At 43.0% G+C, this 23,076-nt stretch overlaps 1 protein-coding gene across 2 annotated transcripts in view; it reads left to right on the top strand.

Moving 5' to 3' along the window:
- FOXO3 (forkhead box O3) overlaps positions 1-23,076 on the top strand; it is a 150,374-nt gene that overhangs the window by 105,210 nt on the left and 22,088 nt on the right. For both annotated transcript variants that reach the window (XM_034765918.1, XM_034765919.1), the window contains exon 2: positions 12,027-13,468. In XM_034765918.1, the coding sequence (XP_034621809.1) occupies positions 12,027-13,433 (1,407 nt within the window). In that variant the 3' untranslated portion in view covers positions 13,434-13,468. The remainder of the gene's footprint in view (positions 1-12,026; positions 13,469-23,076) is intronic.

Raw genomic sequence — 23,076 nt, 5'->3', positions numbered from 1 at the left:
AAGAACATACATATAAAGGGATTCGGATAATTGGAGGTTCAGATAAATGGATTTCAGATTAACGGGAGTATACTTACTGTACAACCCTCTTATAGAAAAGATTGGTGAATAATAGTTTACTGAAGGATGTGTAATGTGTAAGGATTTTAAGCTGTAATAGCACCAAATTGTCAGGGTCCACCCATTTCAACCAAGTGCAGAAAACTACAGAAACCTAAATTCTGCAGCAAGGCCCCTCCCCATTCCCCAACCAACCGTGACCTAATGAAAATTCTGCAGCTGCCTGAAGTGCATAGAGAATACATGCATCAGATACAGAAGACTTTGATTAATTAAGGGTTATAATGTATAACAGTTGATGCTATAATAGACAGTAAAATACATTAGTAAATATTTCTCCACATATTTCTCACTATTCCATAATTTCTGTTTTGCTGGAGAAGAATTCAGTGCGAGTGTGCACACCCTTGGGTAGCGGGATTGGTCACAAAGTTCAGGCCCACTGTGCTGTAGAATACATTGCTCTATCCTCCTCCTCCACCTCTTGTCTGCTAAGAGGGGATTGGCAACTCCATCCCTCCCCATTCGGCTAACGGTGAGGGAACCTCCCTCTTCTCCCCACCGCCCCCCAAGTAGTGCACAGAGGGGGATGTTTTTGGTGGCTTCTTCATCCACTCAAACGACACTGGGCCTTGATCCTGACAGCAGAGCGCTTCGATAGTCAGTGTTCTGTGTGCTGTGCTCTAGCCCAGTCTGTTATATCAACTGTAAAAAAGACAATATGGGGTGTATCTCACAATATGGGCTATATATAAGAATCCACCCAAAAGACTGCCTACAGTGTCTGCAAAATGGATGGTGTTCTCTTCAGCCTTTTTGTTTCTAACCACATTTACAAAAAGTGTATCTGCAGATATGAAAAAACAACATACATTGCATCCAGTAATTCCAAATGACAATTGAAACAGCAAAGATATCAGACCCCCCCAAATCAAGCTTTTTATATTGGCAAATCAAACTCCACCTTCACTGCAGTGACCCCGGTAATCTGAACTGGCCTGGTTTCCTTCTCAGGGTATGTCTACACTGCAGTTAGACACCAGCAGTTGGCCAGGGCCAGATGACTGGGGCTTGTGGGGCTGTGGCTAAAGGGCTGTTTAATTGCAGTATAGACCATCGGGCTTGGGCTGGAGCATGAGCTCTGGGGCCCCATGGGGGTGGATGGGGTCCCAGAGCTTGGGCTCCAGCTAGAGCACAAAGTTCTACACAACAATTAAACAGCCCTATAGTGAGCTGGCATGGGCCTGCCGTGGGTTTTTTAGTTGCACTGTAAACATACCCTTACTTCACTAGTTTTATCTCAGTGTAAAATCATTTCCTTCAATGGAGATACTCTATATTTACATGGCTGTGAGTTCAGTATCAGGCCCATTTTCATTTATCAAAATATTTTTACAGGGCAGCTCAGTTTAGCAGTTGTCAGCAAACTTTCTACAAGATACAGCTACTTGTTGTTTAACCAGACCTGTTGGAGGACAGCAAACACAGCCAAATTCAAACCTGCTGCAACTCTGTTGAAAATAATAGTCACACCAGAGATGAGTTTATCCCATAATTTTTAAGATTCCCGCAGAATGGCTATTTGTGGGTGTTTTCATTCCTAATCCTTTTTCTTCTCTATAATACCTGCTAATAAATGTAAAAACCTGGATCCCTCAGTTTCTTTACCCTTGGATATGATTTTTAAAGTTTGAAAAATATATTTTTTTAAATACAATGTGAACTGGAAATTTTTCATTTTTGAATTTTGTTCAAATTAAGATTTCAAATAGGGATTTTATTACTGGGCTGTGATATATATCAGAAAAGATTTTAATGTATCCAAATGTAGGGCCTGTCTTGCCAGGAGGGAAATCTATCTAGATCAGGGATCGGCAACCTTTGGCACGCAGCCAGGCCAGTTTGTTTACCTGCCGTGTCCACAGGTTCAGCCGATCGCGGCTCCCACTGGCCACGGTTCGCCGCTCCAGGCCAATGGGGGCTGCAGGAAGCAGAGGCCAGCACATCCTTCGGCCTGTGCCGCTTCCCGCAGCCCCCTTTGGTGTGGAGCGGCAAACCGCGGCCAGTGGGAGCTGCAATCGGCCGAACCTGCGTATGCAGTAGGTAAACAAACCAGCCTGGCCCCTGGCAAGCCGTGTGCCAAAGATTTCCAATCCCTGGTCTAGATCATAGCTGACTGCACTCGAAACTCATTGGCTTCAATGGCAATAGAGGACACTTAACATGTCATTAGGTACCTTGCAAGATCAAACCCTGATAGCAGATTTTTATTTGTAATTGAAAATAATGTTGTGATCTTGAAGTATTTGGATTCATGATATAGTGCAGGGGTTCTTAAACTGGGGATTGGGACCCCTCAGGGGATCATGAGATCATTACATGAGGGGTCGCGAGCTGTCAATCTCCACCCCAAACCCCGTTTGCCTCCAGCATTTATAATGGTGTTAAATATATTAAAAAGTGTGTTTAATTTATTAGGGGGGTCGCACTCAGAGGCTTGCGATGTGAAAGGGGTTGCCAGTAAAAAAGTTTGAGACCCACTGATACACCTCTACCCCGATATAACACTGTCTTCGAGAGCCAAAAAATCTTACCGAGTTATAGGTGAAACTGTGTTATATTGAACTTGCTTTGATCCGTCAGAGTGTGCAGCCCCCCCCCCCCCCCGGAGCGCTGCTTTACCGCGTTATATCCGAATTCGTGTTATATCAGGTCGCGTTATATCAAGGTAAAGGTGTATAATGTGTCTGGACAGGGGTGGATAATGGAGCTCTTTTTTGCAAGCTCCCTCTTCAACTCTTGATTAAATTAGTTTGTTTCGTGTGTGTGTGTGGATGCAGATAGAATACTGTGTAAAAATAAAGGATGTTAAAGCGTGCGTGTGTGCATGTGCAGTTTTATAATATTGACAGGAATTGCTGGAGTGCTCAGCCAAAAGGGGAAAAAAAAACCTTCTGAGAGCTGCTTCCAAAGTCCAATGTGTGCCGGAAGCACAGGTTTGGCTGTGTGGAATGGAATGTTCTCTGTACTCCTCCAAGAACAAAAACAGCTGGGAAATAGGCTACTGAGACAATTTCTAAATCTGAAAAAATAAATGCCGCACAGCCGTTGCCATCTCTCTTCATGAAGTTTACTTCACTTTTCAGCACATTTAGGATGTTGGTTTTTTTTAGGGTGAGAGGTTGTTCCTGCTTTTTTTTTTTTTTTTTTTTTTTCCCCTTAATCCTCTGACTTTTTGCTGTTTGGTCGTTCTCCAAAATTACATTATTTACATTATTGAGATTTACTTCACTCCCTTCCCCCACTCAGTGGAAAAAAGTAAACTGAAACCAGCATGCTCTACTAAAAGCAAAACAAATGTTAGTTATTTGAGTCCTCCTGCGGTCATTGGATGGCTCTCTGTAAAATAACTGGAAATTTTGCTGCTAACTGGAAGTGTGATGTGTTCAGCCAATTTCCAGACTCTTTTAACCAGTTTTTGTTGTTATTAGAATAGTCGTTTAAAATGTCAGTGTTTTCAAAGAACAGGGCAGCAGCATGTTTTAATGATAATGTTATTGTGTAAAACATTTTATTAAATATATATTTATCTAATTAACTGATATGACTGTTTTGATGTGACGTCCCTCTTGTACCTATACTTTCAAACTGTGTCAGAAGTCCATTTCAGCAGCTAAATCTGGAGTGAGTAAATCTCCTACGCATGTGAGTTTCTTTCCCCTTATGCTGGTGTAAGGGGGCAAAAGCAAGCAGAAAGTGCATATGAAGTAGGGGAGCTATTTTCCCCTGCTCTAAGTAAATTTTCCCATCACAATATGGCACAGTTGGGATCCTCACTTTCGGGTAGACAGAGGTCTGTAGGGTAGTGTCATATCTGACCACTGCAGATTTTGGAGTGTAAATCTTCACTCCAATGAATGTTGCTTCAAGCAGTTCTAATTATCCCCTCGATGCCCTCTGCCTTTTCGAAGAGTAGGAGGAAAGATGTGCGTGGGGGAGAGAGCTAATTGCAGCAAGGCTCTCTCCTGGCTCCTCCCTTAAAACTACAGTCAGAACTACCGCTCTCTTGAGAGACTAAGAAGGGTTCCACAAAGCAAACTTTTCAGAGTTCCAGCTTTTTTCTCTTCCGCTGGGTTTTTTCTACAGAAAGGTGTGCGTGGGTCATCCCAGCATCTGGGGCTAGCAGAAAGGAGCCCATGGCTCACTTTTACTTTATTTCTGCTCAGAACTTTAAGTGCAATAACCATTGTTAACTGTGTCTAAAGAGCTGCTGCTCTCACTTTGGTGACAGTGCTGTTCTTTCACTGCATGTACTGAACATCTCTTGTGACTCTGACTCACAGATTTCATCAGATATTGAAACTAGAAAATGAAACTATATCAAGAACATTTCAGTTTGTGTGTGTGTTTGTAATATCTATATTTCATGCAGATACACAATTTACGGAGAGAATATAGAATAGAAAATCTAGCACTAATGCAGTGTTTCAGATTGAGAAATCAAGCACTGAAATGTGAAGAAATCTCCAATTTTGTATTTTTTCACCCTGCAACTTTAACTGTTTAGGTAAACATTAATAACAAGCAGGAATATATTTTAAAAATAGGTTTATATTCAACAAGAAACACAGGAAATAAAAACATTACATATGTGTAACATGGCTGAGTTAATGTGGGAGAAAGCTCAATTTGAACTTTTACTTCTGAGTGCTTGGTTTCTCTGCGTCTGCAATGCATTAACACTAGTTATTGTGTTGCATGTCCCTGGATTCTTAAAGGAAAACAGGGACAGAGAAGATAAAATGTTCTTGAATTCTTTGGATCTTTTAAATTTCTTGAACCAGAGGAACACGGCAGTCCTGTGGAGCTATGTAGGAAAGGTCCTTCCAACGCTAACAAGTTGGCTCTTCACCGAGTAAAACAACAGTGTGTAAAAGAGGTGGTTAAAGGCAAAAACACATCCTTTAAAAAATTAAAAGTCAAATCCTAATGTGGAAAATAGAAAGGAGCATATACTCTGACAAGGAAAGTGTAAAAGTATAATTAGGCAGGCAAAAAAAGAACAAAAGAATTTGAAGAACAACTAGCAAAAGACACAAAAACTAACAGCAAAAAGTTTTTAAGTACATCAGAAGCAGGAAGCCTGCCAAACAATCAGTTAGGCCACTAGAGGATCGAGATGCTGAAAGAGCACTCAAGGAAGAGAAGGCCATTGCAAAGAAGTTAAATGAATTCTTCGCATCGGTCTTCACTGCAGAGGATATGAGGGAGATTCCTTCCCTGAGCCATCCTTTTTAGGTAACTGTCCCAGATTGAGGTATCAATAGAGGAAGTTTTGGAACAAATTGATAAATTAAACAGTAATAAGTCACCAGGACCAAGTGGTACTCACCCAAGAGTTCCAAAGAAACTCATATATGAAATTGCAGAACTACTAACTGTGGTATGTATCCTATCATTTAAATCAGCTTCTGTAACAGGGGAGAGGCGGATAGCTAATGCAATACTGATTTTTAAAAAATATTCCAGAGGTGATCCTGTAAAACTAACTTCGGTACCAGGCAAATTGAAACTAATTGAAGAACAAATTGAAGAAGAGAATTATCAGACACGTAGATAAACAGGATTTGTTGGGGAAGGGTCAACACAGCTTTTATAAAGGGAAATCATGCCTCAGCAGACTAGTAGAATTATTTGAGGGACATGTAACTTAGTCTCAGCATTCACCAGCTGTACCTCATCATGCTAATCTTCAGGCTTTTTTTTTTTAAACAGGGGCTTTTAAGAGTTAAGTTACACAACTCTCTTTTTATTTTTAAGTGAGTGGATTCCTTGTTGCGTTGTTGATAATTTTCAGACTTTTTTTTTAAATAAAAGGGAGGGGGGGCTTTGAAGATTTAAGTTACACAACTCTCTTTTTATTTTTAAAGTGAGTGGATTCCTTGTTGCGTTGTTGAGAATGATAAATTGATACCATATGTTGCTTCCAGACAAAAAAGTCTCTGTATTCCTGTGGAAGCACTTGCAGCTGGTGTCTGAGTTAATGGATGGGCTCCACAAGGTAAACACAGTTTGGAAGAGACTGAAACAGACACTGGCTAGGAGGGGTGGGGAAATTCTTGCATTTTTAAAGACATGGGGATCTGCCAGTTTTGCTTGATGAGGATAAAATGCTGAAATACTTTACAATTGCAAGCCTTTGCGGCAAGGAGCAGTTAGGTGTCTATATCATGTCTGGTATATAATATTTTGGAAATGATAAAATGCCCTGTATGCAATCCTACCGTTTTGTAATCCTATCAAAAATGGTCAGAGAAATAAATTATCAGGACATAATAGGTACTGTACATTCATTTTCTAGAGCAAAACATAGCTGATTTTTTGAAGGACTGATTTAAGGAAGTTTTGTGCAGTGGATAAAAGTTTACTCATTAACATTTGAAAATATAGCTCTGGGTTCTATAAAAGTATTACCTCCGTCAGTGCTGTTGATCTGAGCACTGGTCTGCTGATTCATTATGAATGGACCATTGTATGCTAATGGGTCCTGTCCTAGCATACAGCGTTCTGTCCTTTTCACATACAAAACTACAATATATGAAAAATTAAAGGTTGAGATAATAACAGACAGAAGAAAGCAGACAGCAAAGGAACCAAGGAAGAGAATTTGACACTCCATCCGCACTTTCATAGCTCCACTAGATGAGTTTCAGGCCCCAAGCATTTCCTCCCACCCGTGTGGCCCACCTCCACCAGACTTCTCCTTCCTGGAAAGGTCTATAAAAGGTCTTCCCTCTCCCCCCAGAAATCCCAACAGAGTTCTTTAGCCACTTGCAGCAGCAAGAGCCAAGGTTCAGACGCAGCAGCCTCCTGACTTCATCTGGACTCTCTTCTTCCTGGACTTTTCATCTTGACAGTGGCATCTCCAGTTGCTTCTAACATCTTGCTGACTCTCTGACCTCATGCCCTCTTGCTGTCCAGCCTCACTCCCCCTGCTTATCATGCATCTCATCAGGAACACCACAACCTGTCCCAACTCCAATTCTGCTCAGTACCCATCTCAGCCTTTCCCACCCATTAAAATCCATAATCACTAACACCAATGTTCAAATAATTGAGTCGCCTGTAACTTTGAGAAATGTGCAGCCAAACAAAGCCTCAGCATTTTCTTATTGTCTTACCACCATCTTTCTCTCATGACATCTTTCCTTTTGTTCTTCCTTTTTGTGTTGAATCTATTATTTTTATTATTTACTATTTGTAGCGCAGAAGTGCCTAGATCCCCATTGAGGGATTGGGGCCCTGTTGTGCTAGGCACCTATACATACACATAAGTACTGTATACATTTGATTTTAAACTGTAAGGACCACATATTCTATCTGTTAATAAATCATATAGTACACTTTGGGCACCGTAGACAATAAAGGGAGGAATGCACCATATTTTTTCTATTCTGTTCTTATCCAGATCCTTATATTGCGCCCATCACTGAGGTATCTGAGCCCCATTCCACTGATTCATTAAACAACATGATTAGCATCTGTCTCATGCATATATCCTCCAGTACAGTGCCATGAGAGCGCCATTGTAGTATCTTTAAAGCATCTCATTGGGCGTGGAATGATTTATTACATTTTCATCTTAATAGCCTAATCCTGCTCCCATTCGCATCAAAGGCAAAACTCCAGTTGATTTGAATGGAGTCGGATTGAATCCTCACTTGGCATTTTCCTGGGGGAGGTCCCTTTGTGGTTTGTCACAAGGATGATATATTTCGAATGCAGATTTTTGTGAGTGAATATTCTTTTCAGAATCTTTTACGTTTTTTTATGACAGTGATATAAGTCCACGTGACACTTCAGAAATCCTGTAAAAGAGAGGGTCACTCTCACTTTACAAGCTGATGGACAGATTCTATAGCCTTTGCGCATGAGAATGATCAGTCGCATTGACTTTAGTGGGAATGCTAACAAGAGAAAGACTAGCAGGATCAGGCCAGAATTCAGTCCAACTTGGATAGATGTGATACATGGGACAGAAGGTATCACGACATTGTGAGGAGCGTAATGTGGAAAGGCTACACAAAATAAATTTGTTTTAAGGAAGTATTTGAAAGGGGAATGGGAGATCCCTTTGTTTATGGAAGCAGAGAGTCATGAGAGGAACAGGGTGGCAGTGGGGTGGGACACAAAAGTAAATTGGCAGCAATTATGCTATAGAAAACAATCTTCTTACAGAAACCAGTAAAGGAAAACCAGAGCTGGTATGTAAATAGCACTTTGTGTAACTTAAATGAAAACAAACTGCTTGGATTTCTCATAACCACCAATTTTCAGTGGAAAAATTATTTTATTTTTTTATTTCTGTAATACCAACACTGTCTCAAAGAGATGATGATCCATATAAAAATGCAAATTACATCTCCTTCCCCCTTCCCACCCCCACACATTTAGGACCTGATCCTGTAAGCTGCTAAATTCTCTCTACTCCATGAAGTCAATGCAAGTGAGGCCACTCAGCATTTTGCATGTCAGGGATTTATGTGATATGGTTAGAGCTGGCAAACATCAGTGCAATGCTTTTGCATTGAAAATGGGTGGCGACTGATATTTCAGGCAGTTTGTTTGTATGTCTTAAGTTACATAAAGTGCCATTTACATACCAACTCTTGTTTTCTTTACTGGTTTCCTTCCGTAAGAAGATTGTTTTCTTTAGCATAATCACTGGCCAGTTTACTTGTGTGTCCAGGCTTTGTTGTGCTCTTGTTATAGTGGTTCTGAGTGACTTTTTCTTACTGTTTGTGTGCAGTTAGGCCTAGGGTTGCCAAGTGTCTGGTTTTCGACCGGAAAGCCCAGTCAAAAAGGGACCCTGGTCAACACTGCTGACTGGGCCATTAAAAGTCTGGTTGGTGAGGCTGGCAGGCAATATGTCCCTCTGGCTCCTAAGTGGAGGGATGGCCAGGGGGATCCATGTGCTGTCCCCACTCTGGCTCTGCAGCTCCCATTGGCCACAGTTCCCCGCGGGTGGAGGCAGCACAGAGCCGCCTAGCGGCCCCTATACCTAGGAGCCGAGGGATGTCGCTGCTTTCAGGGAGCTCCCTGAGGTAAGCACCACCTGCGGAGCCTGCTCCCTGCACCCCAACCCTCTGCCCCAGCCTGAGCCCCCCTACACCCAAACTCCCTCCCTGAGCCTGCACCCTGCACACACACACACCCCGCGCCTCTGCCCCAGCCCTGAGCCCATCCTGTACCCAAACTCCCTCCAGGAGCCCACATGCCACACACAGCCCCTCGCACCTCAACCTCCTGCCTCAGCCTGGAGCTCCCTCCCACATTCTGAACCTCTCAGCCCCTGACTGGAGCTCCCTCCTGCACCCCAAACCCCTCATCCCTGGCCCCAACCCAGAGCCCCTCCCACACTCTGAATCTCCCATTTCTGGCCCCACCCCGGAGCCCACACCCCCAACCAGAGCCTTAACCCCCTCCCACACCCCAACCACGTGCCCCAGCCCAGTGAAAATGAGTGAGTGAATGAGGGTGGGGGAGAATAAGTGACAGAGAGGAGGGGATGGAGTGAGCAGGTGGCAGGGCCTCGGCGAAGGGGAGGGGCGGGTGCGGGGCAAGAGTTTTCGGTTTTGTGTGATTAGAAAGTTGGCAACCCTAGTTAGGCCTGATCCTACAACTGGATCCATGTGGACAAACATAAATACTTCCTGCACAGAGCCCCATTGAAGCCAGCAAGGCATGGGCATAAGAATCCATCCACATGGACCCAGTTGCAGGATTGGAGCATCAGGTAGGACATGTTAGTTAAATTTTAAAAACTCAAATGATTTATTTAAGAGCCCTGTTGGGGGAGAGTGAGAAAGTGGGTAGTGGCATCTGGTTAATATAATTTAAAACATATTTCTGCCAGACCCTAAATATAGTTATAATCTCACTAATTCAATAATAAAAAAATTCCCTCCTGGGTAGACTGAGGAACTTTTATGCTGAGAATGAACCCAAAATAATTTTTTCAAGGTATTATAGTCCCTTGGAAATATAAGAGTGTATAATTGAGGTGCTGATACAAACGGAACTTTAGTGTCATTATGGAGTCTTGTTTGTTATGCTGTGCAAATTGTTTAAAAAGAACAACTCCTGTTTTGTAGTTTAATTTTTCTTTTTCATGAGTGGTAAACAAGAATGTTTCTGCTGTCCATGTGTGAGAAGAATTTGAGAGAGGTGGGGCGGGGAAGGTCAGTCCTGAAACTGACCAAAAATACAACATGAAAAAAATGTATTTACCATCAACAAAATGGAAAAAAAAAAATCTGGGCTACATTTCTTCACACAGCCAATGTGTCTTCAGTTCATTTACGTCAAACATCCCTTTATGTTAATAGTATGAATGCTAATGTGTTTATGAATAATTGTTTGGTTGTGTGTGTTCTTTGTCCAATTGAAACTGGAATCCCTTCAGTGCATTGTAAATGGAAAACACTTATTCTGGCTTGTTTGGTTACAATGAGAGACTGTTGACTTTCTCTTTTTAAAACATGCTGGTGGAACACATGTATTTGTATCCTCCACAAAGATACAGCTGATGTTTGCCAATATTTTAAAAACATCTATGACTTAAAACTTGTTCAAATTTAACATACAGCATTAGTACAACTGGTTTGCCAAAATAATATGGCATAGCTCCAAAACTCTTTAACTTGCGCATAAAATAAAAAAACATACAAATTCTTATTAGCAAATTTCTTATGGTCTTTTTAGCTGTATTTTAAGCAGAGGATCTAGAGTGAGATTTTGATCTCAGTTACACTTGTGTAAGTCTGGTGTCATTTTACGTGAGTTATTGGGAGTTAGTTTTCTGGGTCTCTCTCGGGATTTTGTACTGGGTTCAATCACCATAGTGTGAAGTCACGCCACTTTTTTGAGAATGCATACGCAGAATACAGTACTGTTTTTCATTTCTTGTTCCCAGTGTTCTGATGGCACCTGGCAGGATTTGAGTTTCATTGGACCTTTTATGGGTACTCTAGATTTCTGTTACTAGCAGCCTGCTGTGCTTATGATCTTATCGTGCATAATGGCATTCCAACTTTGGGAGACTATGAGGATGCTGTGGGTACGGGGAGCAACAGACCAGCTACCCTGAATATATAATTCAAATTCCAACAATGGAAAGAAAAAGTACATCCCACCTCCAGTGTGCAGTTCTATAGGAGGAGGAAGGAAAGCAGTTGTGATTTGCACTGGAGTATTGTTATAATACATGTATAAAATTGCATTTCAGTAAAGAATACAAAGGTACTTACAGAAGCTGCAATGAGAGTAGACAGCCTTTCAATCACCTTTATTGAAGTGTTTGCAGTTCTCATTTTGAGAGAGTTGGAACAATAGTAACTGATAATTTAATCTGTATGCAGGACATTTTATTCAGTCAAAAATAGAAGCGGTACAGCTCTACCAGGGCTTAGCAGTTGTTGATGCGGCTTTTTGTTTGTTTGTTTGTTTGTTTGTTGCTGTTGAATGATTTGGAAGTATGAGCAACCTACAGTCCAGGGGAAGGGTGGGTTGTCAGGGTGTCAGTTGCAGCTCCCTCGTCCTGCAGTCTCTAGCACGGGTGATGGTTACACCAGTGGAGGATGGGCACAGCAGAGTGGAGCTCTGCCACATTCCTTCTCCCTGGAAGTGCTCTCTATGTCAAGGGTGAGGAGGGGTGAGGGCAGAGAAGCTGGCACAGGAGTTGGCTCTGCTTTACGGCAGCATGGCATTCTGCACAAGGAGAACTCCCTGCTCACGATTTACAACCAGTATCTGACCCCTGCCTGAGCAGTGCAGAATGTCCAGAGCAGCCCAGTGTTTTGATCGGATTTCAAAGTTTCGTTTAATTTTGGGCTTGCGTGATTGAGATGAGACTAGCAGAGGAAATGGTACTTGCCCTGACTTTTTGTTGTATTCCTTTCCCACAGAACTCAATCCGGCATAATTTGTCACTTCACAGTCGATTCATCAGGGTACAGAATGAAGGAACTGGGAAAAGCTCTTGGTGGATGATTAATCCAGATGGTGGAAAAGGTGGGAAGCCCCCACGGAGACGCGCTGTTTCAATGGACAATAGCAACAAATACACAAAGAGCAGAGGCCGAGCAGCTAAGAAAAAGGCAGCCCTGCAAGCTGCACAAGAAGCTACCGAGGACAGCCCGTCTCAACTTTCCAAGTGGCCAGGGAGCCCAACTTCCCGCAGCAGTGATGAGCTGGATGCTTGGACAGATTTCCGCTCTCGTACAAATTCAAATGCCAGTACAATAAGTGGCCGTTTGTCACCGATATTGGCGAGTACCGAACTAGATGACGTTCAGGATGACGATGCTCCACTTTCTCCAATGCTGTACAATAGTCCATCAAGCATGTCCCCATCGGTAAATAAACCATGTACTGTTGAGTTGCCTAGGTTGACTGATATGGCAGGCACAATGAACTTGAATGATGGACTGACAGATAACCTCATCATGGATGATCTTTTGGACAATATAACGCTCCCCTCTCCCCAGCAGTCACCATCAGGGGGGCTCATGCAAAGAAGCTCCAGTTTTCCATATGGTTCCAAAGGTTCCGGACTTGGTTCTCCATCAAGTAATTTCAACAGTGCTGTGTTTGGACCATCATCTCTGAATTCCCTTCGTCAGTCTCCCATGCAGACCATTCAAGAGAACAAGCAAGCTACCTTTTCTTCCATTTCTCATTATAACAACCAGACGCTGCAGGATCTGCTGGCATCTGAGTCACTTAGTCACAGTGATGTCATGATGACGCAGTCTGATCCACTCATGTCTCAAGCCAGCACTGCTGTGTCTGCCCAGAATTCACGCAGGAGTATCATGCTTCGTAGTGATCCAATGATGTCATTTGCTGCTCAGTCCAACCAGGGAAGTTTGGTCAATCAGAACCTGCTCCACCACCAGCATCAATCTCAGAATTCTTCTCTTGGTGGCAGTCGTGCCTTGTCAAATTCCATCAGTAACATGGGCTTAAATGATACGAACAACTTAGGGTCGGCCAAACACCAGCAGCAGTCACCCCTCAATCAGTCTATGCAAACCCTTTCTGACTCACTCTCAGGCTCTTCTTTGTATTCCACTAGTGTGAACCTTCCAGTCATGGGGCATGATAAATTCCCAAGCGATTTGGACCTGGATATTTTCAATGGAAGCTTGGAATGTGACATGGAGTCCATTATCCGCAGTGAACTCATGGATGCAGATGGGTTGGATTTTAACTTCGATTCCCTCATCTCAGCTCAGAACGTTGTCAGTCTGAATGTGGGGAGCTTCACTGGTGCTAAGCAGGCTTCGTCACAGAGTTGGGTGCCAGGCTGAAGGATCCTTGAGAAAAGGGGAAATGGGCAAAGCAGGTCAGTGTCCTGTAGATGTGGTAAAAATATTTGGTTTGTTGTTTTTTATTGGCATTTACCCTGAGTAGTTAATAGTTTGTGTGCATTAATGATATTAATGTGATATGTGGTGAACTTGATGTATTGTGATATATGTGATATAAACAAACTTAGGAGGTGTTGAGGGAGGGAAGGGAAAGCTAAAGGTTGTAAAGATTTCAAGTACAAAGTTCAGGGCTAACCCCCAGATCCTAATTAGGCAGTTTCTCCTCGGCTGCAACACTGTCACTGAGGGCCTCTATTAGAGTTCTTTGAAGGGGTCAACAAACATGTGATCAAGGGGGATCCAGTGGACATAGTGTACTTAGATTTCCAGAAAGCCTTTGACAAGGTCCCTCACCAAAGGCTCTAAATTAAGTTGTCACGGGATAAGAGGGAAGAAAGATCCTTTCATGGATTGAGAACTGGTTAAAAGACGGAACAAAGGGTAGGAATAAATGGTAAATTTTCAGAATGGAGAGGGGTAACTAGTGGTGTTCCCCAAGGATCAGTCCTAGGACCAATCCTATTCAACTTATTCATAAATGATCTGGAGAAAGGGGTAAACAGTGAGGTGGTAAAGTTTGCAGATGATACTAAACTGCTCAAGATAGTTAAGACCAAAGCAGATTGTGAAGAACTTCAAAAAGATCTCACAAAACTAAGTGATTGGGCAATAAAATGGCAAATGAAATTTAATGTGGATAAATGTAAAGTAATGCACATTGGAAAAAATAACCCCAACTATACATACAATATGATGGGGACTAATTTAGCTACAACTAATCAGGAAAGAGATCTTGGAGTCATCATGAATAGTTCTCTGAAGATGTTCACGCAGTGTGCAGCAGCAGTCAAAAAAGCAAACAGGATGTTAGGAATCATTAAAAAAGGGATAGAGAATAAGACAGAGAATATCTTATTGCCCTTATATAAATCGATGGTACGCCCATATTTTGAATACTGCGTACAGATGTGGTCTCCTCATCTCAAAAGAGATATACTGGCATTAGAAAAGGTACAAAGAAGGGTAACTAAAATGATTAGGGGTTTGGAACAGGTCCCATATGAGGAGAGATTAAAGAGGCTACGACTTTTCAGCTTGGAAAAGAAGAGACTAAGGCTAGGTCTACACTACCCGCCTGAATCGGCGGGTAGAAATCGACCTCTCGGGGATCGATTTATCGCGTCCTGTTGGGACGCGACAATCGATCCCCTAATCGACGCTCTTACTCCACCAGCGGAGGTGGGAGTAAGCGCCGTCGACAGGAAGCCGCGGAGGTCGATTTTGCCGCGGTCCTCACAGCGGGGTAAGTCGGCTGCGATATGTTGAATTCAGCTACGCTATTCACGTAGCTGAATTTGCGTATCTTAAATCGACTCCCCCCTGTAGTGTAGATGTAGCCTAAGGGAGGATATGATAGAGGTATATAAAATCATGAGTGGTGCGGAGAAAGTGAATACGGAAGAGTTATTTACTTGTTCATAATATAAGAACTAGGGGCCACCAAATGAAATTAATGGGCAGCAGGTTTAAAACAAATAAAAGGAAGTTCTTCTTCACACAGTGCCCAGTCAACCTGTGGAACTCCTTGCCTGAGGAGGTTGTGAAGGCTAGGACTATAACAGGGTTTAAAAGAGAACTGGATAAATTCATGGAGGTTAAGTCCATTAATGGCTATTAGCCAGGATGGGTAAGGAATGGTGTCCCTAACCTCTGGTGGTCTGAGGATGGAGATGGATGACAGGAGAGAGATCACTTGATCATTACCTGTTAGGTTCACTCCCTCTGGGGCACCTGGCATTGGCCACTGTTGGCAGACAGGATACTGGGCTGGATGGACCTCTGGTCGGACACAGTATGGCCAGTCTTACGTTTTTATGAGACCGTGTCAGAAGCTACTGGCTTTTTTAATTTAGTTTTTAGAAATGTTAACTACTAATTAAATCAAACTTTTTAGTTACAAAAAATAATGAAAAACCAATTAACGGTGGAAGATGTGTGGTTTTAGGACTCGTGGAACTCAGAAATGACTTATTTTTCTATCACGACAGACTGAACCTTCACCACAGTATACAGCCCAAATAACCAAATAACTGGGGTGATATGCAGGAATGGTTGGTGGCAGAAGCTCTGTGGTGTATGGAGCAGCAGTACAGCATGGGATAGGAGAGATTGCACTCGTGGATCTACTCAGTGCGTGAATCTGGTGTGGTAAAGTGCACAACAGATTGGGACTTAATCAGAGCTGTATTTTTGCTGTGGTGCTGTGATTTTAAGGAAATCACATATTTTTCACATTTTTTTCTCAAGGAAAAAAATGTAAAAATTATGGAATTATTAGGAACCTGGGCCCAGAGAGCAGCCATTTTAAATGTGTAAAATGTATAAGGGGTAATCACAACCACAAGTGGCCGTCTCTTTCCATTTTAGGGCCCAATCCTGTAATCTGTCCTATATATGACTCCTAGTAACTTCATTGGGAATTTCACTCGCATAACATCAGCAGATTTGGGCTGTAATATATTCCTAGTTAGGCGTTAGCTTCTTCACGTCTTTTTGAATTTACTACAGTTTCATGGGGTTTCTCCGTATTTCTTTTCCTTAATAGTGGAAATTGTCAATCTTGCCGCTGATATCAATGTGTTCCTCTTTGTTTCTGCAGGTCATTTGGGTTTTCACCTGCATCCATACATCCATCTTCTTACACACACATTCACTCCCTCATGTTATAGATTCCTCCTGAAGTGTCCTTTGTCTCCAATGTTTGTTTATTAGTATAGGGGAATAGATTTCAAAATACAGGAGTACAAAAGGTTAGTTATAAATTAGAGTGCAGAAATTCCATTAACTTTAGAATAATGTATAGAATACCCCAACTGCAAGGCTAACAGGCATTCAATTTGCGATATACTATAAATTCTCTTTTTTTTTTTTTTTGTCTTTCAAGTTTAAATTGCATAACTTGCTGACGAACAGCCCTCTCACCCTTGCTACTTGAGGTATTCTGTAGTTAATGGAGATTTCTTTCTCTAATTCACAGTTAGACTGTTAAGGAAAGGCTTTGAAGCTGGGGAACAGCTGTGATGAGTGATGCTTTCAGCTGCATATTTTGAGCATTATAGAAGATATATATTGATTTGTTGTCTGAAAAAGAGAGAAGGACCGTGCCATGTACAAAATTCCTTCATTTAGTCTTCAGAGGTCACTTTTGTAGATGTGATAGTTGGCTGCCCCCATCCTTTATCTTTTCTAGAAGAAAGGAGCTTCACTGATTTCTTTGCGGTACACGCCAAACTCTTTCCAAATGTCAGACCGCTGGGAGGGAATGAACTGTAGAATCTTAATCTCACCCTGCTGATCATGCCGTAAAATAGCACCTTGACAAGGCCGTGCATGCTATGTGGGTATTTACTGAAATTCAAAAGACTCAGACTCTCTTTCAGTTTCATCTTTTAATCATTTAGAAAAAGAATGCTTTCCCTCTCAGAATCTAGAACCCTTGTCCATGAACTATTAACAAAAACTTCCAAAACTCCATACTTGTTGAGAGATCTGTTTTTGTTTGTTCGTTACTTTTCCTTCTTAGTGCTTATATAGTGTATGGAGTTAGAAATCCCAAATCTTCATGTGATGCATAAAAACAAAGCAGGAATGTTATCACAGTAAAATGCCCAAGGTCACAGTTTGCCAACAGGTCTTGCAAAAATAAATGCCCTTTACAATATTGGTTGAGAAAATGTGTCCAAGGAAATGACTTGACACCATGTTTTAGTAGCATCGCTATACTGCTTACACAAAAAGGATATCTACATGGAGCCTTGGCTGGGCAACATTACAATAAGTGTTCTGCACAGAAATATCTGCAAAGTTCTCTCAGCTGCCTCATAAAAGATTGCCCTTTGTCATTCATAGAAAGAATAGATGCCTTGATTTTCCCAGGCTGAATACTCAGAATAAAGAAACTGGTAGTTGTGTGTGAAACGACTTTCTTTACAGAGGACAGACTTGTTAAATATATAAACTCTGGTGGAGTACTGGCCACTTTTCTGTGGAAGCCTGTCACTGCCTCTCATTACAGGACCTGGTGCTATTGGTTGATTTGGTACCAGGTGCAAGGGTATATGTGGTTTTTTGTCTGAATTTACTGATTATGAATAGTTCCTGGTCTATTCAACAATCCCATTTGAGAATTTGCCTCCATGTGAGTCTCTTATTTTGGTAAAAGTGTCTCACATTAAATATTATGCAGTAATTCTGCATTGCTTTTTCAATTATTTGTCTGCTTCACCATAGTTATAAGGAACTTGAATTAAATGCTACTCTAAGCAATTTTCCTGATCTCAATAAAGAATCTTTATAAGATTAAAGCTTAAGAAACTACTTTTCAGCAGAATGTTTCAGCCGTTGCAAACATGAAATCTGCTCCATGAAAAAGGCTGAGTGGGATTTCAAAACTAAAATGTATCTTTTCCATAGGTTATCAATATACATAGAATATAAGTACTAAATTTTCCATAAACCAGCAAAATCTCTTGGGAGTCAGCTTTTTGGAAAGAACAAATATACAATTGTTTTGTTTATGCTTAGTATCTATATAGTATTCCTATGTGGGATTTATTTTAATTTTTTTAATCCAAAGACTTTCTTTATGGGGTCAATGCAAACGTGCAAAGAATCCAACATTATGAATTTAGTTTCTCTAGAAATTTCTGGGAGAGAACACTCCCCACTTTTGGTACACTGGCTTTGTGCCTCTGATGGTAACCATGACCAGCATTTCAGAGGAACCTGATTGGGGCATGATATAATAGCTGTTGGTTTTAGCCTAGAAGAAGGAAAGGGAGAGAATCAGCAAACTTTCTCCTACTTCATTCACTCATCTGTGATTTCCCCCGTTCAGACAGTTTTTAGCTCCATTTCTTTTGTCCCCCTCCCAAAGGTATTGAATGTGCCCCCCCAACACCCTCAATAATCGGGACAATTTTTCAGTCACTATTTCCTAACCTCTCTTCAGAGTACTACTGATTGTTAATGTCTCTTCTTAACACCTGTTGTCCCACAACAGCTCTTCTTTGTTTTATGATTGTTGTCACCCTCTGAACACTCAGGAAACAGTACTGACTGAAAGGGTATCCTTAAACACACCTAGAAAGATAGAATCATTTGGAACTTTATATCAGAATGTCATGGGCTGGTGATCAACATCTTGTGAAGAGAGATTTTAAATTTCTATTTCATCAGATTCCTCTAGGTTCCATAATATAGTTGCAGGGGGATTGAGTTGACTTGTTTGAAAATTGAAAGCAAAAATACCTCAAAAATTGGCTAGAGACATTCATTTTTCCTTCATGCATCATTTAAAATGATGCAATCCTAGGTCATAGAGTCCTGGCAAGGTCAGTTAACTATAGTTGTAGATTACCCAAATTACAAAGGGTAACACATAGTATTACATCACCCAAAACAACAATTACCTCTACAATATAGCAAATGATAAATGTTGGGACTATTTGCAGATTTGTTATACCTGTATTCACCAGGTAAGCCTCTCTGGGTGAAATTCACCCCTGTGCCCACACAAAGTTCTGTGGATCACTTAAGGCCCACTGAAACTCATGTTTAAAGCTTAAGCAGTGCATAAAGCCTCTACACTTGGATAAATTTCACCCTTTGAATTGGAGGGGTTTGCCCAGAGAATGTTCCACATAGAAGATGATTTTGTCTTTGCAGAAAATAAGTTTGCTGCTTCTGCAGTTGAAATTAAGAAAGCAGAGGTTGAGCACCTATTGCCAAAGAAGTCTGACAGTCCCAGGGCCATACGTGTTCCCTTTTCTGAAGTAAACACCTTCATGGGGATTACCATGCTGGCCAGAAAGAAGGCACCCTCAAATAAGCTTGTACCTTAAGTGTAGGGTCAGCAGGCAGTAGTTATCTAGGTTTTTATAGATGGAGATAGGATAGAGATTGCTTTCAAAATCTAAAGCCACCAGAGGACTAAGGGATTTCAGAGAGGCCCTTGGATGGCAGGTAGGACTCAGAGAAGTGGCACAAGGACCCCAACAGAATGCTGAATCAACTGTTGGGGATACAGTTGGTATTTGTGTATGGATGGATATTTGTACATCTCTTTCCCCCGTTGGGACTGGGCCTTGCCTAGTTTGTGGCCAGACTAGAAGGCAATTTTACGGGGTTGAACAAATGCTATCTATTTTACAGTTCACTTACTTTCTGATCTACGTTATATTCAGGTCTGAGTTTGAATCAGCAATACCCTGATATTGATGATGATTATTATTTATCATTTTATAATGCCCAAAGATGTGGTAGGCACCTCACACCATTTACAGAAGACATAATCCCTGCCTTGAGGATCTTACTGTTCAATAGCTGACATGATACAGCAAGTGGGGATTGCAATGAATAGGTGGTATGGGGTGCTGTGTGGGTTATAGCAACAAGATTACACAATTACCAAGATTAGTCTTTCTCCCATGCTGATTCAGTCATTAGGTTGGGTTTTTTAATATTAGCTGATATGATAATAAATTGTTGACTCACATGTGGGCATTTTAGCAGAATTGAGTCTTTAGGAGGTATTTGAATGAGGAGAGTTATCCGCTTGGCAGACCAGAAGAAGGAAAGTGTTCCAAGCATTAGAGGCCAATATAGAAGAAAGCACAGAAATACTTGTGGGACTATCTTTTTCACTAATGTTTGTGAAACCGTCAACTCTGTCCACTAGTACATGTAAGACAGATATATTTTCTAACTGTTGTATAATGCCAAACCTTTTCATGAGCATAAAATGAATTCTCCATTTTTAAAAAGACAACGCGGACTAAAAGGAATCATTTAAGTCCTGAATCTTGTCGTAACACATCTGTATTTTTGTATTTTTTCAGATGTATAACAGATTCTTATTTCTACTGCACATCATCAACTAGATATTTTGTAGATGTTTGCCAGTTTATCTATTAACATTTCTAAAGTGCTTATCGCTATAGTATTACTGAGATATTTGATGCCAGTGGATGTTGCTCGGGTGAGATTAGAAACTGGCTCATTTTCTCTAAAATTGCAACTTAATTAGTAGGTGTGGATTTGACCTGTTCAAACATTAAATTTAATATTCATGTCTGCTTATGATGGCAGCGTTTTAGTAATAAACAGTTAAATAAGGTTCAGTTCTTCTTTGAGTGATTGCTCATGTCCATTCAACTTAGGTGTGTGTGCTCACCACGTGCACCAGTGCTGGAAGCTTTTCCCTCAACAGTATCTGTAGGGGACTGGCTCTGGCGCTCCCTGGAGTGGTGCGTGTATGCCACGGCATATAGGGCGCCACCGGCCTCCTCCACCCTCAGCTCCTTCTTGCCTCCAGTGACGGTGCATGGAACCGGTGCTGCTTCAGCTAGAGCTGTTGCTTTTCGTTCGTTCGAACTCTTTAGCCTCTTGCTAATATTACTGTATACAGTTTCCCTCTAATTTAGTTCAACCTATTTGTTAAGTTAGAGACTTAGTAGGTCCCTAAAGGGACTTCGTCTCGGGATGGGGCATGCCCCGGTCCCCAGGCTTTAAGCCCTGTGATCACTGTAAAAGGCCCATGCCCATTAGTGATCCACATAATAGTTGTTTATGGTGCTTGGGCGAAGGTCACATTAGTGATAAGTGCAAAATCTGCAAGTCCTTCAAGCCCAGGACGAAGAAGGAGCGTGACATTCACTTGAAGACGCTCCTTATGGAGTCTCTTCTTACCCCGATGCCGGAGTAGCGCTCCGATTCGGCGCTGAGCACTGTGACGTCGGTGCACAGCACCCCACCGGTACTGTCTGTAAGCCAGCACTGGTCCCCTTCCGTGGCTCCAGCCAGGAACCTCAGGAAGATGGGGCAAAGGAGGTCTCCAGCTTCCCAGGGGAGGGACAAGTCTGGGGTGGACCAAGGCCCTGTCTCGGCGCCTCTTCACTCCCTTCGGGATCTCGGGCCCCAGCTCAGATTGAGCAGTGTAGCCCAGCCTGCTCCCTGCCGGCTACCCCAGACCCTCCAAGTGGCACAAGATATTACATCCCTCCCAGTGCCGCCCGCTCCAGCCCCTGCGGGGTCCAGGTACCAGGCTAACCCGCGTTGGGACCACCACAATCTCCACCTTTCTGGCAGTGCTTCCCGTCGCACCCTCTCACAGCCGTCATGCTTCTGACCGTGACAGGCAGATCCTTCATAGCCCCATCTGGTCTCCAGACCTAGGACAAGGGCAGAGAGGCTCGAGGTGCAACTCGCCGGTAATCGGGCGCAGACCTCTGGAGGCACGGGCCCCCTGCAGGAGTTTTGGAGTTGGCACCTGGAATCTCTGCGGCACTGGTACCGCTCCAGGGAGAAGTCAAGGGACCAATAGTACCATTCCCCAGACAGTTGCCAATCCCCCAGGGCGGTGTCACCGCGTGCAACTACATCTTCTCGACACCAAGCCCGCTCTAGTTCCCGATCCCGCTTGACATCCCGGTACCCTCGACATCCCGGTACCGCTCGTTAAGCATGAGGCATAGATCACTGGCCCGAGGCCATCGCTGATCTGCCAAGCATCACCGAAGCCCCTATCCAGATGCTCGTCGAGGTCAGCCAGATCCAACTCCGTGAGGGGCGACAAGTACCGATCGGGACAGAGCCACCAAGCAGCCCCGTCTCGGTCGCAGGGGAATGACTGCTTGGGCTCTGCTCAGGATCGGAGCAAGGTTCCCTAGTAGCGAGACAGGCTCCGGCACCTACAGTGCAGACTATGTTGACGGCACCGCAGCTGGGCCCATGGCCTCAGACTCCATGGCCGGCACAGTGGTACCCATGGAACCCATGGGGCTTCACTCAGCCCTCTCAGGCTGCCCGCTCAGTCTCCGGAGCTTCGGAGAGACCGGCTACCATCCTCTCCCGCCCCCATCCAGCCCAAGAGGTCTCTGCTGGAGGCACCCCTCAGGCACAGGAGAAAGTGGGCAAGCAAGCCGCCAGACCACCTCTGTTTGCGGAGGACCGCCTGGTACCGGCTTCCTTCTCATCGTCACCAGACGAGGCCATAGTAGGGCCCCCTCTACCAGTGCCCCAGGATGATGCTATGGAGCATCAGGAGCTGCTAAAGAGGGTCGCTGCCAACCTGGGCCTCCAGGCAGAGGAATTAGAGGAACCCGCAGACTCCCTCTTTGATGTTCTCTGCCCCGTGACCCCGGCCAGGGTAGCTTTGCCCCTATATGAGGGGGTTGCTAAAATTACAAATGCCCTCTGCCAAACCCTCTCCTTCTTGCCTCCAATCTCTAAGAGGGCAGAACGCAAGTACTTTGTGCCATCCAAGGGTCACAAGTACCTTTATACCCACCCTGCTCCCAATACCCTAGTGGTAGAGGCAGTCAGCCACAGAGAGTGACAGGGTCAACCGGGGGATACCCCTAAGAATTAAGACTCAAGGAGACTAGACTTGTTTGGGCGTAAAGTTTATTTGTCCTCCAGTCTACAATTGCGGGTGGCCAACCATCAGGCCGTACTAGGCCGCTATGATTTGAATATGTGGCAGGCCATGACCAAGTTCGAGAGCGCCCTTCCTGAGGCTTCT

This window comes from Trachemys scripta, chromosome 3 (assembly GCF_013100865.1).
Source record: "Trachemys scripta elegans isolate TJP31775 chromosome 3, CAS_Tse_1.0, whole genome shotgun sequence".
Lineage (NCBI taxonomy): Eukaryota > Metazoa > Chordata > Testudines > Emydidae > Trachemys > Trachemys scripta.
The sequence above is the reverse complement of the archived record's forward strand: the minus strand, read 5'-3'. Positions and strand labels throughout refer to the sequence as shown.